Consider the following 22,158-nt stretch of genomic DNA (forward strand, 5'->3'; position numbering starts at 1 on the left):
GCATTGATCAGTGTTGTGTCACAGGTAGCCCAGCCCCCACACAGTTAGAATCACTCCCTAGGACACACTTAACCCCTTCCTTGCCCCCTGGTGCTTAACCCCTCCCCTGCCATTTACACATTAATCGCTGTATAAATGACAAAGGTCCCCAAATAGCGTCAAAAGTGTCCGATGTGTCTGCCGTAATTTCACAGACACAATAAAAATTGCTTATCGCCGCCATTACTAGTAAAAAATTATTAATAAAAATGCCATAAAACTATGCCCAATTTTTTAGACACCATGGCCCAGATCCACGTAGCGCCGCACATTTGTAAGTCCGGCGTAGTGTATCTCAGATACACTACGCCGCCGTAACTTACAGCGTATTTCCCGTATCCACAAAGAATTTGCGCCGTAAGTTACGGCGGCGTAGTGTAAATATGTCGGCGTAAGGGCGCGCTATTCTAATCACTAATTTGTGGGCGTGTTTTATGTCAATACGTCTTGACTCCACGTAAATGACGTTTTTTTGAACGGCGCATGCGCCGTCCGTGGGGGTATCCCAGTGCGCATGCTCCAAATTAACCCGCAACAAGCCAATGCTTTCAACGTGAACGTAATTCTACGTAAAGCCCTATTCGCGAACGTTTTACGCAAACGACGAAAAATTTGACGCTGGCCCGACGTCCATACTTAACATTGGTTACGCCTCATATAGCAGGGGTAACTTTACGCCGGAAAAAGCCTTACGGAAACTACGTAAAAAAAATGCACCGGCCGGACGTACGTTTGTGGATTGGCGTATCTAGCTAATTTGCATACTAGACGCGGAAATCGACTGAAGCGCCACCTAGCGGCCAGCGTAAATATGCACCTTAGATCCGACGGCGTACTAAGACGTACGCTAGTCGAATCTAGCCCAGCTTCAGGCGTATCTTGTTTTGTGGATACAAAACAAAGATACGCCGGAGCAACCTAGAAGTTACGCGGCGTATCAATAGATACGCCAGCGTAACTGCTTCGTGGATCTGGCCCTATAACTTTTGCGCAAACCAATCGATAAACACTTATTGCGATTTTTTTACCAAAAATCTGTAGAAGAATATATATCGGACTAAATTGAGGAAAAAAAACTATTTTTTTGATTTTTTGGGGGATATTTATTATAGCAAAAAAGATTGCTTTTTTTTTCAAAATTGTCTCTCTATTTTTGTTTATAGCGCAAAAAATTAAAACCCGCAGGTGATCAAATAACACCAAAAGAAAGTTCTATTTGTGGGAAAAAAAGGACACCAATTTTGTTTGGGAGCCAAGTCGCACGACCGCGCAATTGTCAGTTAAAGCGACACAGTGCCGTATCGCGAAAAGTGCTCTGGTCGTTTGACAGCCAAATCCCCCGGGGCTGGTTAAACAGCACTAAAGCTTTGATAAAACGAGTGGCGCTTTAGCGCTAACGCGGCTCCAGTGTGAAAGGGGTCTTACTAGTTCCTGAACTGAAAAAAAAAAAAAAAACGTTTTGGCTACACATACACTTTGAATTTAACTAAATATTTACTTTTTATAGAACTCAGCAGGAAAATTGTTGTTGATTGTTAAATAAAATGTAAGTATTGGAGCACCGAGTTCCGTAGTGATCTTTTGTGCAATCTTCAGATAAAGCTAAGCCTAGATCATTTACAATTCCACTACGTGGTGGGGGGAAAAAAGCATCATCATTAAAATTCTACTGAAGCAAGTCCTGTCTGGCTCTGTACACAAATAAGGGCTTTCAGGCAGAAGAACACTTTTCCAGCTGAAAAGGCCACAACTTACTTGACCTGGAAGACACAAGAAGCAATCATTAGGACAGCCATGACGTAGAATATGGCGTACGTCATCTGCATTTCCCCCTTCAAGGTCATCGCTAACATGCCAGCAACTGCTTTAACTGAAATCACTGCCACCGAGGCTGAAAAAAAAAGAGAAAGAAAGCTATGTGAGCATTCATGTCTATATTATGAAATAATAACATATGGGTCGGGAAAAGGCGGGAAAAGGCAATAAGACACAAATATGCAGCTCAGGAGTTCTGACTGAAATCTGATTTGTTTTTCCTCTGCATGATTGTTCCAGGTCAGGGACCGAGAAAATATTGAAGCCCCATTCTTATATTTCATATTGAGACTTTACGATTCCTATCAATGGCTATCTGTGCGTCAGCCAATGACAACTTTGTTGCTTATTAACTAAAGATAAAACCAGATACAGGGAAACATAAGCGCACTTTTCTGTCAGGTTAAAGTAAACGCTCCATAAACTTGTTTTTAATAGAAACATACAAGAGTGTCAACAGAAAAAGACAAGTCAAGCCTGGACCCATTTTTGTTTTGTTTTTAACAATTTTTCCTAATTATAGGTCTTTGCTTTCCTCAAACACGTCTAAAACGCACTCATTGCTGGATGACCCATTATTCTTCCGGAGGACTGTTCCGAGCGTCAACTCTTTTGGTTAAATAATACTTTGTAAGGTTAGCTTTGCTCTTGCTAGTTTTAGGTCATGTGCCTGTGTTTTTTAATGTAGCTTTATATTGGAAAGATAATGTCCTCTTGAACCTTATTTAACCACTTAAGACCCGGACCATTATGCAGGTAAAAGGACCTGGCCAGTTTTTGCGATTCGGCACTGCGTCGCTTTAACTGACAATTGCGCGGTCGTGCGACGTGGCTCCCAAACAAAATTTGCATCCTTTTTTTTTCACAAATAGAGCTTTCTTTTGGTGGTATTTGATCACCGCTGCGGTTTTTGTTTTTTGCGCTATAAACAAAAATAGAGCGACAATTTTGAAAAAAAAAAAACAATATTTTTAACTTTTTGCTATAATAAATACGCCCAAAAAAGATATATATATTTTTCTCAGTTTAGGCCGATACATATTCTTGTGCATATTTTTGGTAAAAAAAAAAATAATTGCAATAAGCATTCAACGATTGGTTTGCGCAAAATTTATAGAGTTTACAAAATAGGGGATAGTTTTATGGCATTTTTATTAATATATATATTTTTTTACAACTAATGGCGGCGATCAGCGTTTTTTTTCGTGACTGCGGCATTATGGCGGACACATCGGACAATTTTGACACATTTTTGGGATCATTGTCATTTTCACAGCAAAAATTGCTATAAAAATGCATTGTTTACTGTGAAAATGTCAATTGCCGTTTAGGAGTTAACCACTATGGGGCGCTGTAGGGGTTATCTGTGACCTCATATGTGTTTCTAACTGTAGGGGGCGGGGCTGGACGTGTGACGTCACTGATCGCCTTTCCCTATATCAGGGAACAGACGATCAGTGACATTGCCACTGTGAAGAACGGTGAAGGTGTGTTTACACACACCTCTCCCCGTTCTTCAGCTCCTGTGACCCGATCGCGGGACACCGGCGGCAATCGGGTCCGCGGGTCCCGCGGAGCTTCGCACCGAGTCGCGGGCGCACGCGCCACCCACGGCTGGGCACTTAAAGGGGACGTACAGGTACGTGCCTGTGCCCAGCCGTGCCATTCTGCCGAAGTAAATGTGCAGGAGGCGGTCCTTAAGTGGTTAATAGTTTTATTCAGGTCTTTACCTTCTTTCCTCAACACTGTATTTAGTACATTTCTGTAAATCTCTCCTCATTGGTTTTTGCCCTCAGACCTGTCATCATCACCTCCTTCACTACAAGGTCACACCGTTTGATCATTTTGCAATCATCTAAAACATGTGACAAACACAAGGCCCGCGGGCCGAATTCGGCCCTCCAGGTGATTTTATGTGGCCCTCGCAACTTTCCTGCAGCTGTGGCATCTCCTCACCTCCGCCTCCCCTGGTCTCAGCATTCAACAGACTCCAGCCCTTCTCTGATCCTCCTCCAGACACTACACTTTCTGCTTCCCATCCAGCTTTTTCTTGACAATAGCACAAGGTAATGGGGGTGCACTGTGATGTAAGGGAGGGTGGGGGCCTCTTTACTTCTGATGGTGGGGAGGGGGGGGCTCTTAATATCTGATGTAAGGAGGGTGGGATGCTCTGGACATCTAGTCTTATAGATATAACCGGCCCTTTGAGAGAAACCATAATGCTGATGTGGCCCACAATTAATATGGAGTTTGACACCCCTGATCTAAAATAAGGGCCTTCAAACCCTTTGCATCTGTAGCATTGATCCATATTGTACATGGAAGATTATTTTTCCCAAAAGTGAAATTATATTATATGTAGCGGCCTGCTACTTTTATAGCTGGCGCCGCCTTAAATTTAGAGGGTAGTCAGAGATGTAACTACCTCTGACTGTATTGTTTTGCCAAATTTAGGCTTCTGTTCCAGCCGTGGCTGTACTGTGAGTGACCACTATTGTTGTCTGGGGTGTTGGTACCACCCCAGGACAAGGGTGGCAGAAGTCAAGTCAGGGTGTATTGGGTGCTTTTCCTCGGCAGCCAATCAGCGGGAGTTGATCGCCTCGCTGTGCATGTTGGGGGAGAGCACTTAAGGGACAGACGGCATTAGTTCTGGGTCGTCGCCGATCCTGTCCTGTCGTCCCACCACCCCCCGTGTGTGGCCCTCATGGCCGGGGGTGCGTGTTCCAGTGTTCCTGGCTCCGGGGCTGTGATCTACCAAGTAGGCCCGGTAGTCAGACTGGGTCTACGTTTTCAGAGTGGTCCTGTGCTGTCCGTCCTGAGGGAGGAAGCCACCCGATGAAGAACCTGTCTTGGAGAGCACCGAGCATGAGGCTCTCAGGAGAGGCCTTGAAGTTCATCGAAGGACGCACGATTACTGAGAGGCTGGAGTGATGGTCGCCTGTCAGTTCTGAGTTTACAAGAGTTTATTCAAGAGAGATCCGGGGTGCTTAATCCTATGTTGAGAAGGATTCTGGACGGAATATGTCTCCGCCTTTGGGAAGGTCTGTGACAGACATTGCGAAAGTTTCCGTGTGACACCCTGGCTGTTAGGCTAGTGAGAGAGGCCTATCCAGGTGCACAGTACCCACTCTAGCTAGAGTGGCGACGAAAGCTATGTTGCTGGAAGCAGGAGTTATACACCTGAACCTACTACCTATTACCCTTTCACCTCTTCAACTGCTACTTTTATTCTTTTACCACGTTTGGTAAATAAAGCATAGCAAAAGAAGCACATCGTGTGGACATTGGACTCTTTCAGCTCTCATCAAGTACCCTAGACGGCAAAGGAATAGAGGTAACATGCCACCCAAAACAAACCAGCAGCTCTTTCGGGGGTAGTGCTACACATTTGTATATATATTATATATATATATATATATATATATATATATACACATACACATACACATACACATACACACACACACATATACAATATATATATATATACACACACACACAGTGCCTTGAAAAAGTTTTCATACCCCTTAAAATTTTACACATTTTGTCATGTTACAACCAAAAACGTAAATGTATTTTATTGGGATTTTATGTGATAAACCAACACAAAGTAGCACACAATTGTGAAGTAGAAGGAAAACGATAAATGATTTTCAATTTTTTTTACAAATAAATATGTGAAAAAAATTGTATTTGTATTTAACCCCCCTGAGTCAATACTTTGTAGAACCACCTTCCGCTGTATTTACAGCTGTAAGTCTTTTTGGGTATGTGTCTACCAGCTTTGCACATTTAGAGAGTGAAATTTTTGCCCATCTTCTTTGCAAAATAGCTCAAGCTCTGTTAGATTGGATGGAGAGCGTCTGTGAACAGACATTTTCAAGTCTTGCCACAGATTCTCAATTGGATTTAGGTCTGGACTTTGGATGGGCCATTCTAACACATGAATATGCTTTGATCTAAACCATTGTAGCTCTGGCTGTATTTTTAGGGTTGTTGTCCTGCTGGAAGGTAAACCTCCGCCCAGTCTCAAGTCTTTTGCAGACTCTAACAGGTTTTGTTTTAAGATTGTCCTCTATTTGGTGCCATCTATCTTCCCATCAACTCTTACTAGCTTCCCTGTCCCTGTTGAAGAAAAGGATCCCCACAACATGATGCTGCCACCACCATGTTTCAAGGTGGGGATGGGGTGTTCATGGTGATATGCTGTGTTCCACCACACATAGCGTTTTGCTTTTAGGCCAAAAAGTAAAATTTTGGTCTCATCTGACCAGAGCACCTTCTTCCACATGTTTTCTGTGTCCCCCACATGGCTTCTTGCAAACTGGACTTCTTATGGCTTTCTTTCGACAATGGTTTTCTTCTTGCCCCTCTTCCATAAAAGGCCAGATTCATGGAGTGCACGACTAATAGTTGTCCTGTGGACAGATTCTCTCACCTGAGCTGTGGATCTCTGCAGCTCCTCCAGAGTTACCATGGACCTCTTGACTGCTTCTCTGATTAACGCTCTTATTGCCCGGCCTGTCAGTTTAGGTGGGCAGCCATCTCTTGCCAGGTTTGCAGTCGTGCCATACTCTTAATTTTAAGATAATAGATTAAACAGTGCTCCAAATGATGTTCAAAGCTTGGGATTTTTTTTTTTTCATAACCTTACCCTGCTTTAAACTTCTCCAGAACTTTATCCCTGACCTGTACGGCGTGTTCCTTGGCCTTTAAAATGCTGTATTAATACTGAGATTAAATTACTCACAGGTGGACTCGATTTACTAATTAGGTGACTTCTGAAGGCAATTGGTTCCACTAGATTTTAGTTAGGGATATCAGAGTAAAGGAGGCTGAATACAAATGCATGCAACACTTTTTACATATTTATTTGCAAAAAAAAAGAAATGGAAAACCATTTATCATTTTCCTTCCACTTCACAATTATGTGCCACTTTGTGTTGGTCTATCACATAAAATCCCAATAAAATACATTTACGTTTTTGGTTGTAACATGACAAAATGGATTGCTCCATTAAACTGAAGTTGCCATATTTACAGAAGAGCACTAGAAGAGAGCCAAGCCCGTCTTTAGCCCATTGTTCCAAACCAATATACACTTCTAAATCAAACAATATGCAATATCTTCAGTATTGGGCAATCTTGCACTAGAGAGAAAACACATGTTCCTTCATATCATCCAAACGGTTTCAAATGAATCACAAAAACAAACATAACAGCAGATGTCTTCCAATAAGATTTTGATTTAAACAAATGCTAATGAAAAGAGAAGAAAAAGACACGCAGATCTAGATACCATCAGAAGACCCTGTACTTACCCAACAAAGCTACCAGAAGTAGCAAAACCACAATGTGATTCACTCCTTTCCTCTTGTACACGTAGAGCAAGATGCAGAACACAATCACTTCTAGGATCTGGAAAACGAAGAACATTATTCAGTCCCCTGATTTAACATTTTAGTGAGCTTGACAGACAAGGAGGGCTTTTTAAGTATGATGTGAGACTTCAGTAATGACTACTACAGCTTTGGTGCAATGGCTGCACAGCGGGAATGGGGTAGTCAGTAGATCTCATGACTTTTTGTATTGACAAAAAATAAAAGGAAGCACAACTCACATCAAAATTGGGCCAGTTTGTTTTAAACATAATGGATTAACACAACTTATCTGTGCAGCACAGCCTGATTGGGCATAATAAAGTGGCAGTGGGCCCTACCTCCCTAAGCAGCAAGCCTAACTGCAAGGGAACATTCCCTGTGTGACATTTCAGCCCCAATAAAGAAGGGCTATGCTTCCTTTACTAGGTAAGCACCCAATAAAGACATAGGGGCAGATCCACAAAGGTATTACGCCGGCGTATCTCTTGATACACCACGTAATTTCAAATTTTGCGTGTCGTATCTTTGTTTTGTATCCACAAAACAAGATACGACGGCATCTCGGCTAGATCCGACAGGCGTACGCCGTCGGATCTAAGCTGCAATTTTTCGGCGGCCGCTAGGTGGCGTTTCCGTCGAATTCCGCGTTGAGTATGCAAATTAGCTAGTTACGGCGATCCACGAACGTCCGTCCGGCCGCCGCATTATGTTTACGTTGTTTGCGTTCGGCTTTTTCCGGCGTATAGTTAAACCTGCTGTTTGGTGGCGTACTCAATGTTAAGTATGGCCGTCGTTCCCGCATACAATTTTGAATTTTTTACGTCGTTTGCGTAAGTCATTCGCGAATAGGGATTTGCGTAGAATGACGTCACCGTCGTGAGCATTGGCTTGTTCCGGGTTAATTTCGAGCATGCGCACTGGGATACCCCCACGGACGGCGCATGCGCAGTTAAAAAAAAACGTTGTTTACGTCGGGTCACAACGTATTTACATAAAACACGCCCCCATTACATCCATTTGAATCCCGCGCCCTTACACCACCAAAGATACACTACGCCGCCGTAACTTACGGCACGAATTCTTTGAGGATTCGAAAAAAAAAAAGTTACGGCGCCGTAGTGTATCTTAGATACGCTGCGTCCGGCGGAAGATTACGCGCAGGTACGTGGATCTGCCTCATATACTACTTAATTATGAGGTGATCAGTGACATTACAAAGCATGGCAGGGTAGAGGAATCTGTTAACTTTAATATTTGCGCCAACAGTTGCAAATCTCTACCTCCTCACTCCCACCACTCCGTTTTGAAATTAGAAGGTTGGCCCTGCCCTCATGTGACAGTGCTTCAGTGGACAACAAAAAAACATTGGTGCTGTGACATGGGAAAGTCACATACCCCCACTTACCTGAAAGTACAATGTATGGGCTAGATTCAGTAAGAAGTTACGTCGGCGTATCTGTTGAATTACGTTCAGGTCGAAAGCATTGACTATTTGCGATGTGATTAGGAGCATGCGCACTGGGATACGTTCACGGACGGCGCATGCGCCGTTCGTTAGAGCCATCATTTACGTGGGGTCATGTTTTATTTGCATAAAACACGCCCACCTCTTCACAATTTGAATTTGGCACGCTTACGCTGGCAGATTTACGATACGCCGCCGTAACTTAGGGCGCAGGTTTTTTGTGAATCCAGCCCCAGCCTCACTAAGTTACGGCGGCGTAGCGTATCTGAGATACGCTACGCCCTCACAAAGTTACGGCGGGCTATATGAATCTAGCCCTATATTTCTTAAAGTGGCAGAAAAGCCCAAGTCTAACTACTCTTAAAAAACGCCCCCCCCCCCTCCTCCTAGCAATCCTGCTTAAAGATTTGTGTATTTATCCAATTTTTTCCAGTTCAGTCTAATCGACAACCCAGCACAGTCTCCCCTGCAGTAGCTACTCACTGACACAGGGGAGCTGCGGGATCACATGACTGGACCGGAAACAGATTAAAAATAGGTAAGTATACACATCTCTTTTATATACATTAAGCAGGATAGGTTGGGGGAAGTCAATTTTAAGAAAAAGTAAGACTAGTTGTTTCTTCCACTTTAATTCCCAAATAAATAGCAGGCCGCTCAACTGAGCTTAGGTTTAAGTACAGCAATATTTACAATGTTACATTGTTCCAGCCTGGCCTTATATTGGACTAGTTTCTGAGTTCCATGCAGAGCAGCACGTGATATAGATTTGACTGGCAGTTCGCCATGGGGGTTGAAGACTTCTTATATGTGCGTTTACCAAGTATGTTGGTTAGTTTAGAAGCAGTGTACAAATTGATCTTATGCATTTGTATCATTCCAGTTTATCAACAAAAAAAAAAAGCGTGCTACATTTTTTTTTTTACACCTAATGCTATGTGTATCTATATTTTTTTTTTATAAACTTTAAACTGGGCGTAACACTTAATCAAATCTATTGGTCGATCAATCCATGGATACAGTAAAACCTTGGATTGTGAGCATAATTTGTTCCAGAAACATGCTTGTAATCCAAAGCACTTGTATATCAAAGCAAATTTCCCCAAAATAAATAATGGAAACACAAATGATTCGTTCCACAACCATTTATTCATAAGTCTTTCAGTTTATAGTCCATATAAAAAGATTATAGCAATGTGATAGGTTGTGTAACCATAAAATGTCCATCCACAAATGGCAGCCTCCACAAGGGGATTAGAAGGAAACTCCATCGGGAGCTACAAAGTATAAAAGAGAAGAGAGGCGCCTCTAAGGCCCCGTACACACGACCAAACATGTATGCTGAAACTGGTCCGCGGACCAGTTTCAGCATACATGTTTGGTCGTGTGTAGGCGCGAGCGGGCCGAATTCCAGCAAACATTTGCCCGCCGGGCCTTTTCCCAGCAGACAAATATTCCTGGACGTGTTTTAAAACCGTCTGCTGGAATCCTGCCCGCTCGGACATGTACGGTCGTTAGCACAGACCTACCGTACATGTCCGAGTGCCCGCCGTCCCTCGCATGCGTCGAATGACTTCGACACATGCGTGGAAGCCTTTAAATGGCAGGCCCGCCCACGTCGCCGCATCATCGTCGCGGCGACGATGCGGACACGCCCCGCGTATTGTTTACGCGCGGACTTCTGCACGATGGTTAGTACAGCCATCGTACAGAAGCCCTCTGGCAGACATGTACGGTGAAAACGGTCCGACTGACCGGTTTCATCGTACATGTTTGCTCGTTAGTACCCGGCCTCAGTGTAGCAATATGGTTACATTTAATGAAGGTAAAACATTTAGCAACTCACATGGTTGATGATTGAAAGAGACATATCCAAGTATGCAGGCATCGGGGGTAAAGCTGTCCACATAGACCGTCCTCCTCACCGCCGGCTCCCACCGCTGTCAGTCTGCAATTGTGACCAGGAAGACTACTGTGCAGCAGCGCGATCTGAAAGTGAGGCTTGAACCGCTCGTGGAGCACAGAGTAGAAAGGATGGCGTTGATGGCGGGGAGGACAATGGTCTATGCGGACAGCTTTCCCCCTCATGCCTGCATACTTAGATGTACCCCTTGTAATCAGCAACCATGTGAGTTGCTAAATGTTGTACCGTCATTAAATGTAAACATATTGCTACACTTAGAGGCGCCTCTTCTGTTTTATACTCAGATGTGACATGACGCTACTTGTATATCAAGACATCGCTTGTATATCAAAATGTATTTAAAAAGGTTGCTCATCTTGCAAAACGCTCTCAAACCAAGTTACTCTCAAACCAAAGGTTTAACTGTATTTGAAGTCACATCAATCTACATACTGAGTTGTCATTTGTATTATTGAAATTGATAATCGACATAAACCCGATTTTTTCCTAGTTAAGTGATGTTTTTCTGAACATAAATCATAGTTAAAAAAAAAAAAAGGAGCTATATGAGATACAGTTAGTCATCATCCACACAAAGTTCAGCCTTTTGGTCTCCATGTCCCCCAACAAGTGTCATGTTGTTTTGCAGCGTACATCACATTTCTTTACACAGTTTCTGAACTGCACTGAAGATCTGACACTTCGCTAATGAACTCCCCTGATATTTACATGGCCATTTGCAGACCAAAGGCTTTGCTGTTCATCGATTCCACTAATCCCCAATCATCCCAAAGCCGTGCACTCTAATGAGCTCATAGAATTCAGAGCTCGCCAACGCTTCTATCCCATGCTATGGTATCTGGAAATACATTTCCAACATTTAATCATTATTGTTAAAGAACAACTCTGTTCTAGATGAAAAAACTTTTCTATCGTTTATAATGGCTCAGGCCTCGTACACACGACCGAGTTTCTCGGCAAAAACCAAGAAACTTTTCTTGGCCGAGGAAACCGGTCGTGTGTACACTTTGACGAGGAAACTGTCGAGGATCTCGTCGAGCCAAAAAGAAAGCATGTCTTCCTTTTCCTCAACGGCAATGGGGAAATTTGGCTCGCCGAGATCCTCAACAGCCTAACAAGGAACTCGACGAGCAAAACGATGTTTCGCCCATCGAGTTTCTCGGTCGTGTGTACGAGGCTTCAGAAGTTGAAATAACCCAAAATTCTAATCATTAATATTTCCCTCTTGATCTCTGAAGTAGGGAAGGTTGCCAATATGAAAATTGGGTGCTCTTCTAAATCAAACATCCAGAATTGTCTGTGCGTCTGTCGGGTTTTATGGTAGTCTGTGTGCTTGTCACGAAGATCTACTAATCCATTATTTGTCCAGGTTATAATGCAGAAAGTGAGAAGAATTCAGAAGGAGCAGAAGTGATATTGTCAATCGGGGCAGCCATCACAAATTTTGGGGTCCCTTACACAGCTTTAGGCAGGGCCCCCCTGGAGCAGAGAACTGGGGGGGGGGTCTGACAATTAAAAAAACAAGTGTAATCTCTTCTCTCCTAATGCGAGATAATAAGCTTGGGGGGGGGGGGGATTGGGCCCCTTACAGGTGTAATGCAAAAAATAAATAAATAATAATAAAAAAAACGGGAGAGGGGGGCCTGTGAGGGGCCATGGGGACCATCAGGCCCCTTATAGGTGTAATGCAAAAAAATGTAAATTAAAAACGGGAGGGGGGCCAGCCGGGCCCCTAGGGACCATCAGGCTCCTTACAGGTGTAATGCCTGTACCCCCCTGATGGCTCATCACTGCTTCAGTTCTCTTTGGATAAATGATGAAGAGGAGATGTAGACAGCAATAAAAAAATTTAACAGTTTTTAAACGTTCAATACTTTATTAAATATCAAACAATTTGGCTGGGGTTCAATGTTAGATTATTACTATGCAAATGGTCTCCAAGCTCCGGTCAGATATGGCCCTTTTCTTCCCTTAATCCGGCCCATGGGACACTATTGCTCCTACCAATAAGAGAACTCCCCCCCCCCCCCCCCCCTCTGTCAATTGGGTATTATTCCTCCCATTGACACCAAATTCTTCCTCTGACGCCAAATATTGGCTACTATTTCGCCCACTGACATGAATGATGGGGCACTATTCTCCCCATTTACACCTACAATGGGGCACTATTTTATCCATTGACACCAACGATGGGGCAGTATTTCTCCCACTGGCACCAATGAGGGGGGCCCTATTCCTCCCACTGGCACCAATGATGGGGGCACTATTCCTCCCACTATTCCTCTTCTAAAGACTCCTCGGATGCTTGACATCATTTGCCTAGGCATGGAAACCCGGAAGTAACTGAACAAACGGTAAAAAAAAAAAAAAAGGTTAAAACAAGTAAATATGATATACTTTGCTATCTATTTACCAATGCCAGCAGCATAAGGATTAAAAGTAGTCAGTGTTGACTGAAAGAGTGATGTTCCGCTTTAAGTCACGGTGCGTCAACATGTCCTTTTACGTTATAAATTGCAGTGGGGGGGTAGTATAATTTTCTCATTTTCATTGGTAACTTTACAGACTACAGTATTTATCTCTGAGCATATAGCAACAGTAATAATGAAGTAAGGTAAAGGAAGGGTAATTGTGGGCATGGGGGTCGTGTTAGGTAGAGGAAGGCCGTCTTTCATGTTGATTGGACCTTGGGCAAAAAAATAATTCTTGGGACCCCCCCCATGCAATTTAGCTCTTCACCTGCTCTGAAACATACAATAAATATCAGCTAGGCTTGAAATCCGTTTACTGTATCAAAACAGGCAGTGATTGCGATTGGTTGCCAGAGGTTATAGCATATCATTGCCACTTACTGACTGGTTGTTAGAGGTTACAGCACACATTATGGCTCACTGATTAGTTGCTAGAGGTTACAGCACATGATTTCTTCTTGTTGATTGGTTGCTAGAGATTACTGTACAGCAACACTGCTCACTGATTGGTTGCTACTTGCTAGAGGTTACAGCACATCATCTGTTCACTGCAGAGGGGCATGATATACATATGAATGCCGCCGGCCTCAGCTATTTACATATGAATGCTGCCGCTATTTACATATGAATGCTCCCGTTATTTACACGTAAACACAGGGTCTGCAGGTGAGTCACCTTTACACAATAGGGCAGAGCTGGGCAGCATTAGTAGCAGCACTTCACACTGAGATGTCAGGACACAGAAAAGGACTAAAACTTCAAGGGACAAAGGAATTTAAACTGGAATAGTTGGCAAATATGAGGCAGCTGCTTTGGGCCCAACAACAACGACGGGACCCGGGGCAGCTGCCCCCTTTGCCCTGCTTTAAAGTAAGTCCTTGGTAGAGGCAAAGGTAACATTATCTCTTGTTCTCTCTCATCAGGTGTTGGAGCTGCATTTAACTATTTGCAATGCTGAGCAGTTTTCAAGCAACAAATAGTAGCCTATTTTGTCATATTAATGTGGAGTTCCACCCAAAAATTAAACTTTCGCTTTTTGGAACCCTCCCCCCTCCAGTGTCACATTCTGCACCTTTCAGGGGGAGGGGGGGTGAGCAGATACCTGTGTAATACAGGTATTTTGCTCCCACTTCCGGACATAGATACCCGAGCCACCCGTGGGCATCTATGCCACTTCCGGCGCCTTCCCTGTCCCCTCTGCTGTCTTTTGGGAAACACACAGGTCCCACAAGACAGCAGGGACCAGTGGGATAGCGCAGCGCGAATCACACATGGGCAGTAGGGAACCAGGAAGTAAAACCTCACTTCCTGATTGCCTCACTGAAGATGGCGGCGGCAGCACCCGAGAGCCGAGCAATAGATCGGCTTCAGGTGCCGACATCACGGGCGCCCCCGGAACAGGCAAGTGTCCTTATTTTAAAAGTCAGCAGCTGCAGTATTTGTAGCTCTTGACTTTTTTTACAAAAAAAAAATATTTAAGGATAGGCACAAGAAAAACTGTGGTCATAACTATCAAATGGTAGACACATTTTAGTATATTGGCCTATGGTATTATAAAAAGTAATATTTACTTAATCTCTGAGAGGTTATTCCTGCTTTTATCAGAACACTTTGCACAGCATTTTAAATATTAAATGCAAAATCATAAACAGATTTACAGCCCATATTACGAACATCCACGTAAGCACACAATTACCAGCAAGATTCCTTTCGTTTATCACTTTGTTCAACATTTTATTAATATACTCAGCCCTTCATAAACCAATTTCTCGGCCTGCCTGGCATGTAACGGACTGGTAATAATCCATTCCACAAAATTTCCATGTAAAGGCCAGAACATTCAGACTCAGATCCTTAATCTAATGAATCTCTAATGGTGGGGTGCGATCCAAAACACAATTTTACATGGCATCCTGATTTTGGAGAAGGAAATTAACATATGTTTAAATTCATTCTGAGGATCAAAGGCTGGGTTGGAAATGTATTATAAGACAAAAAGTCTTGGTTCTAGTGCAATGGGTAAAGTGGATCTATAGTTTTAAAAATGAAACATTGCTGGCAGGCTTTTACTACAGAAGAGACTCTGTGGGGTTGATTTACTAAAGCAGGGGTAGGCAACCTCGGTCCTCCAGCAGTTTTGAAACTACAAGTCCCATGAGACATTGCAAGACCCTGACAATCACAGGCATGACTCCTAGAGCTAGAGGCATGATGGGATTTGTAGTTTTACCTCAGCTGGAGGGCTGAGGTTGAAACACCTCAATTTGTAGTTTCACCTCAGCTGGAGGGCTGAGGTTGTCCACCGCTGGACTAAAGGCCAAATGATCCCTTTCACACAGGCCAGATCAGTTTTTTTCAGCAGGGGATCTGTCTGCTGATCCCCTGCTGAGCGGAGTGGGCGGATAACAGGTTTGTATCCGCCCCACTTTTGCAGAGAGGGCACGGGCACAGCCCGCTTTGCTCTATGGGCAGATAGATGTAAACAGACCGGCTGTCCGTGTACACCTGACTGCTCTCCAATCAGATGCAGCCAGATGAAGGGGAACAGATTCCCTTCCGTTTGTTTTTGCTTGATCGGTTTGGAGGTAGGCGGGTGTAAAAATCTGGCACTCCATAGAGAACAATGGAGGGTCCATGTAGGTTAAGGAGATATTACAAGCACCTACAGATAAGCCCTAATGTAGGCTTACCTGTAGGTGCAAGTATCAGCAGAGTGTATACAACCGCTTTAATCTTGTACAAGCAGAAATACAGTTTTTTCCACATGACTGATTGGGTATTCTTTGCAAAGAATTTTTTTTATCACATTCACTAAGAAAACAAACACTCTTGAAAAGCCTATTTGCCTTAAGTAAATCAAGCCCTGTATGTCATCCCTGTGATAAAAGGTGTCTTGCATGCTGCCAGCAATGGTTCTTCCAAGCCACACATACACAGTTGAGAGTGCAATCTCATTACGCCTTGGTGCCAGGATTAGGGATGAGCTTCATATTTCGAGTCGAAAATCATGTTTCAACTCGAACATCGTATGTTCGATTGTTCGTCGAATTACAAACATTTTGGGCCGTTCGCGCCAAATTCGAGTGGCGTGTCAAGGCCCATAATTCACTGCGAAATCACAGTGCATTGCTGGCTGATGATTGGCCAAGCATGCACTATGACCCGCATGCTTGGCCAATCACAGCTTGCAAAAAACAGAGAGCCATAATTGGCCAAAGCCAGGGTGGCTTTGGCCAATTATCGCTCAGGGGGTTTAGTACATGCCCCACACACTATAAAAGGTCACCTGCAGGTCGGCCTTGTGTAGTGTGTTGCGGTGGTTAAGAGAGAGAAGACAGAGAGAGAGAGAGAGAGAGAGAGAGAGAGAGAGAGAGAGAGAGAGAGAGAGAGAGAGAGAGAGAGAGAGGGGGTTATTTACGAAAGGCAAATCCACTTTGCACTACAAGTGCACTTGGAAGTTCAGTCGCTGTAGATCTGAGGGGAAGATATAAAATGAGGGGAAGCTCTGCTGATTTTATCATCCAATCATGTGCAAGCTAAAATTCTGTTTTTTATTTTCCTTGCATGACCCCCTCAGATCTACAGCGTGACCCCTCAGATCTACAGCGACTGCACTTTCAAGTGCACTTGTAGTGCAAAGTGGATTTGCCTTTAGTAAATCAACCCCAGAGTGTCATTTTTTGTAGGTAGATAGAGCAGGCAGGCTAGTCAGTTAAATTTACAGTGTGTAGAGGATATATATGCATCCCAGGTGTTGTGTATATATTTATACACTGTATAGTTTAGCTAGATCCGCTCTTCCTAATTTACTGACAGGCAGGCAGGTGATTGTGCTAGCTGCAGTATTCTCACGTGGTATACTGCCTGTGTCCTCTGCAGTGCGCACCTAAAGCTACGTGGTGTGTGTACTGCCCGTGTCCTCTGCAGTGTGCACCTAAAGCTACGTGGTGTGTGTACTGCCATTGTCCTCTGCAGTGTGCACCTAAAGCTACGTAGTGTGTGTACCGCCTGTGTCCTCTGCAGTGTGCACCTAAAGCTACGTGGTGTGTGTACTGCCCGTGTCCTCTGCAGTGTGCACCTAAAGCTACGTGGTGTGTGTACTGCCCGTGTCCTCTGCAGTGTGCACCTAAAGCTACGTGGTGTGTGTACTGCCTGTGTCCTCTGCAGTGTGCACCTAAAGCTACGTGGTGTGTACTGCCTGTGTCCTCTGCAGTGTGCACCTAAAGCTACGTGGTGTGTGTACTGCCATTGTCCTCTGGAGTGTGCACCTAAAGCTACGTGGTGTGTGTACTGTCTGTGTCTGTGCTATTTTTCTCAATGATTTTCATCCATATTGCAGGGACCATACATTACATTAAAGCCGCAAGCAGTTTTAAATTACTTTTTTGTTATAGTAATCTTATTTTGTGCAGGGAGAGTTCTAAACACGTGCCACTTTACAGGCTTACTATAGACACCCAGCAGGTACAACGTTTAACCACTTCCCGCCCGGTCAATAGTCAATTGACGTCCGGGAAGTGGTTGTGAAATCCTGACTGGACATCTGTTGACGTCCTGCAGGATTTCATGCCGGTCAAGGAGACTGGCAAACCAATGGATCAGGAACAGTCGTAATGCTCAGAAGTCTCAGAAGTCAGAAGGGGTTGGTTCAGGACCAGTGGCAGCCTGTCAATAACTAGACAAGAAGTGGCCCTTTAAGTGTGCCTGTATGCCGGACACTGAGCTGTCTATTAGAAGCTTGACTGTTGCAATCAGGTGATTTCAGATGAGAAGCATCATTGGGCAGTCTTTGGAGTGTCCACAGAGCGTAAGCCACTTTCTGCCCCATAGCTAAACAGGAAGTGATAGGAAATCTATGCAAATTAAGGGAATCCATTCCCCCCACCCAGGAATTGAGAACTAGTGAATGAAAATGTCAGGCTGGGTCTTAAACAGAAAGGGGTGTGGCCTTGACAGGAAGGGGGTGGGTAATATTTAAATTAGGGGGTGTACGAGTTTAGTCAGGCCTAGGGCAGCACAAAACCTAAATACACCACTGCCCGCAGCCCAGTGTGAACCTGGGCAACACCTTATTTCAACTGCAGACCCCCCCCTCCTTCTTCTCCCCCTTCCCTTCTCCCCCCCCTTCCTTCTCCCTCGCCTTCCTTCTCTCCCCTACCTCCCCCTTCTCTCCCCCCTTCCTTCCTTCTCCCTCGCCTTCCCTCTCTCCCTCCTTCTCCCCCCTCCTTCTCTCCCCTTTCTTCTCCCTAGCCTTCCCTCTCTCACCCACCTCCCCCTCCCTTCTCCCCCTCCCCTTCTTTCTCCCTCGCCTTCCCTCTCTCCCCCACCTCCCCCCTTCCTTCTCCCTCACCTTCTTTCTCTCCCCCACCTCCTTCTCCCCCCCTTCTTTCTCTCCCCTCGTCCTTCTGCCTCACCATCCTTCTCTCCCCTTCTTCCCCCCTCCCCCTCCCCTTCCTTCTCTCCCCTCTTCCTTCTCCCTCGCCTTCCTTCTCTCCCCCACCTCCCCCCTTCCTTCTCCCCCTCTTCCTTCTCCCCCTCTTCCGTCTCTCCCCTCCTTCTCCCCCTTCCTTCTCCCTCGCCTTCCCTCTCTCCCCCCTCCCCTTCTTTCTCCCTCGCCTTCCCTCTCTCCCCCTTCCTTCTCCCCCTCTTCCGTCTCTCCCCTCCTTCTCCCCCCTCCCCTTCCTTCTCTCCCCTCCTTCTCCCCCCTTCCTTCTCCCTCGCCTTCCCTCTCTCCCCCTTCCTTCTCCCTCGCCTTCTTTCTCTCCCCCCCTTCTTTCTCTCCCCTCGTCCTTCTGCCTCACCTTCCTTCTCTCCCCTTCTTCCCCCCTCCCCCTCCCCTTCCCTTCCTTCTCTCCCCTTCTTACCCCCTCCCCCTCCTTCTCTCCCCTCTTACTTATCCCTCGCCTTCCTTCTCTCCCCCACCTCCCCCCTTCCTTCTCCCTCGCCTTCCCTCTCTCCCCCACCTCCCCCTTCTCTCCCCCTTCCTTCTCCCTCGTCTTCCCTCTCTCCCCCACCTCCCCCCTTCTCTCCCCCTTCCTTCTCCCCCTTCCCCTTCCTTCTCCCTCGTCTTCTTTCTCTCCCCACCCCCCCCTTCTCTCCCCCTCCTTCTCCCCTCTTCCTTCTCTCCCCCTTCTTCCCCCCTCCCTCCCCTTCCTTCTCTCCCCTCTTCCTCGCCTTCCTTCTCTCCCCTTCACCTTCCTTCTCCCCTCATTCTCTCCCCCCTTTCTCCCCCCCTCTTCCTTCTCCCTCGCCTTACTTCTCTCCCCTTCCTTCTCCCCCTTTTCCTTCTCTCCCCTTCCTTTCCCCCTTCCTTCTCCCTCGCCTTCCTTATCTCCCCCACCTCCCCCTTTCTTCCCCCCTCCCCTTCCATCTCCCTCGCCTTCTTCCCCCCATCCTTCTCTCCCCTCTTCCTTCTCCCTCAACCTTCCTTCACTCCCCCCCTTCTTTTTTCCCCCCTCTCTCTCCTTCCTCCTCCTCGCTCCTCTTTTTTCTCCCCCTCCTCCCCCCTTCCTTTTACCTCCCTCTTTCTTCTTCCTCCCCCATCCTTCTCCCCCATCCTTCGCCCCCTTCCTTCTCCCCCCCTTCCAGACATGCTTAATCTGGTGGCAAGGGGTGGGTGGCAAGTGACACGCTGAATCTGGTGACAGGTGACTATGGCAAGTAACACGCTGAATCTGGTGACAGTGGCAAGTGACACGCTGAATCTGGTGACAGGTGACTATGGCAAGTAACACGCTGAATCTGGTGACAGTGGCAAGTGACATGCTGAATCTGGTGACAGGTGACTATGGCAAGTAACACATTGAATCTGGTGACAGTGGCAAGTGACATGCCGAATCTGGTGGCAGGGGATGGGTGGCAATTGAAATGCTGAATCTGGTGACGGTGGCGAGTGACACACTGAATTTGGTGGCAAGTGACACGCTGAATCTGGTGAGAGGGGACGGTGGCAAGTGACACACTGTAAAGTATAAATATTGTACTTCCATTCTTGAGAGTAGGGCCCAGATTCACAAAGGACTTACGATGGCGCAGCGCCATGTACGCCGGCGTAAGTCCTAATCTGGGCCGTCATATCTATGCGCCTGATTCTTAGAATCAGTTACGCATAGATATCCATTAGATCCGACAGGCGTAAGTCTCTTACGCCGTCGGATGTAAACTGCAATTTTTTTTTTGCCCGCTAGGTGGCGCTTCCGTCGATTTTCTTGTCGAGAATGCAAATTAGCTAGATACGCGAATTCCCGAACGTACGCGTTTACGTAAACGTACGACGTTTACGTTAGGCTTTTCCCGGCGCAAAGTTGCCCCTGCTATATGAGGCGCAGCCAATGTTAAGTATGGCCGTCGTTCCCGCGTCAAAATTTAAAAAAGTTACGTCGTTAGCGTAAGTCGTCCGTGAATGGGGCTGGACGTCATTTACGTCCACGTCGAAACCAATGACGTCCTTGCGACGTCATTTGGAGCAATGCACACTGGGATATTTTAGGGACGGCGCATGCGCAGTTCGTTTGGCGCGGGGACGCGCTTCATTTAAATGATACACGCTCCCTACCCGCCGAATTTGAATTCCGCCGGGTGATTTACGCTACGCCGCCGCAACTTTACAGGCAAGTGCTTTGTGAATAAAGCACTTGCCTGAAAAACTTGCGGCGGCGTAACATAAATCGGATACGTTACGCCGCCGCACAGATACGCCCGCTGTACCTGAATCTGGCCCTAGGTGCGTAAATTGGGGCAACCTTGTAGGGGCCCCATAGCATTACTTTGCCCAGGGGCCCATGATGCTATTAAGATGGCCCTGCTCCCAAGCCAATTTTTTTTTAATTCTTTCTATTTTTCACTTGTGGAAACACAGAGAACAGATGGTTATGAAAGGTATGACATCATTTAATTAAGAATGACATTAATTGCCACAGTATCAGTGAATTTATAAGGTGCATAGGGCTGAGCAATTCTCTGGATTCTCACCATCTACACCGGTAATTGGAAATTTCTGACATTCTCCGCTTCTCGTGCCATCGGGGTGTTTTAGTCACAGTGTTTTTTCTTCCGTAAATCTGTTTATGCGCTGACATTTGAATGGGTTAGATAGGATAAATCAGTGGTTGCTGTGTCTATGTTAGGATAAATCAATATGAACAATGTCACAAAGAGGACAGCACAGATTAACAATGTAATGGCAACGAGCCAAACTGTGCACCAATTGATGTCACTCTGCTGTCAGTGCGTGGAATACTAATGAAACGTGGTTAGAAATACAAAATGCAGCGTTATTATTCTGAAAATACAAAAAATCTATTTTGGGAAAATAATAACTGTCGTCAAGAATGAATATAAGAAAGCAGAACAGTATAGCTGGGAGTAGACAGCCTGCTGGCTGAACATAAAAACAAAAAAATAAAAACAGATTCCTCCATCCACCTCCCCAACCAGGAAAGTATATTCTGAAGCCTCATACACACGATCGGATTTTCTGCGGACAAAGCGTAGGACTTTTGTCCGAAGGGCGTTGGCCGTGAACTTGTATTAAATACAAACGGCAAAGAAACACAAAACGACTTGGTTTTTCAGCTCTTTAGCACCACCCTTTGGGCAACTTCTGCTAATGTTGTGTTATGGTTAGCATTGCTTCTAAGCATGCGTGTTTGTACTTTGGAGTTTGTTCTGTACACACGGTCGGATAATCTGACAACACATTTGTTGACGGACAGTTTTAAAGCATGCTATCCAACATTTGTTAGCGGAAAATCCGACAACAATTGTCCGATGGAGCATACAAATGGTCGGATTATACGACAACAGCCTGTCATCACACAATTCCCGTTGGATAATCCGATCGTGTGTATGGGCCTTGACAGTGGCTCCCGCTGCAGTCAGAACACACTGATCAGGAGCTGCAGCCGCTAAATCAACAAAAGTGTTCCAGTGTGTCCGTTCCAACAGAAGTTGATCCAATTATTGATTTATGTCAAACAGGGACGGCCTCACAGATCAAAATATGGCTAGTCTCTTCTGAATCAGTTGAATATCAATCTGTCTATGACCAGCTTAAGTTCTCTT

The 22,158-nt window shown here is 45.4% G+C and overlaps 1 protein-coding gene across 1 annotated transcript in view; it reads right to left on the reverse strand.

Moving 5' to 3' along the window:
- NIPAL2 (NIPA like domain containing 2) overlaps nucleotides 1–22,158 on the reverse strand; it is a 199,593-nt gene that overhangs the window by 56,952 nt on the left and 120,483 nt on the right. The window contains exons 6-7 of the mRNA XM_040354767.1: nucleotides 7,176–7,272; nucleotides 1,795–1,930 (exon numbers count right to left, since the gene is read on the reverse strand). Of these exons, the coding sequence (XP_040210701.1) occupies nucleotides 1,795–1,930; nucleotides 7,176–7,272 (233 nt within the window). The remainder of the gene's footprint in view (nucleotides 1–1,794; nucleotides 1,931–7,175; nucleotides 7,273–22,158) is intronic.

This window comes from Rana temporaria, chromosome 5 (assembly GCF_905171775.1).
Source record: "Rana temporaria chromosome 5, aRanTem1.1, whole genome shotgun sequence".
NCBI lineage: Eukaryota > Metazoa > Chordata > Amphibia > Anura > Ranidae > Rana > Rana temporaria.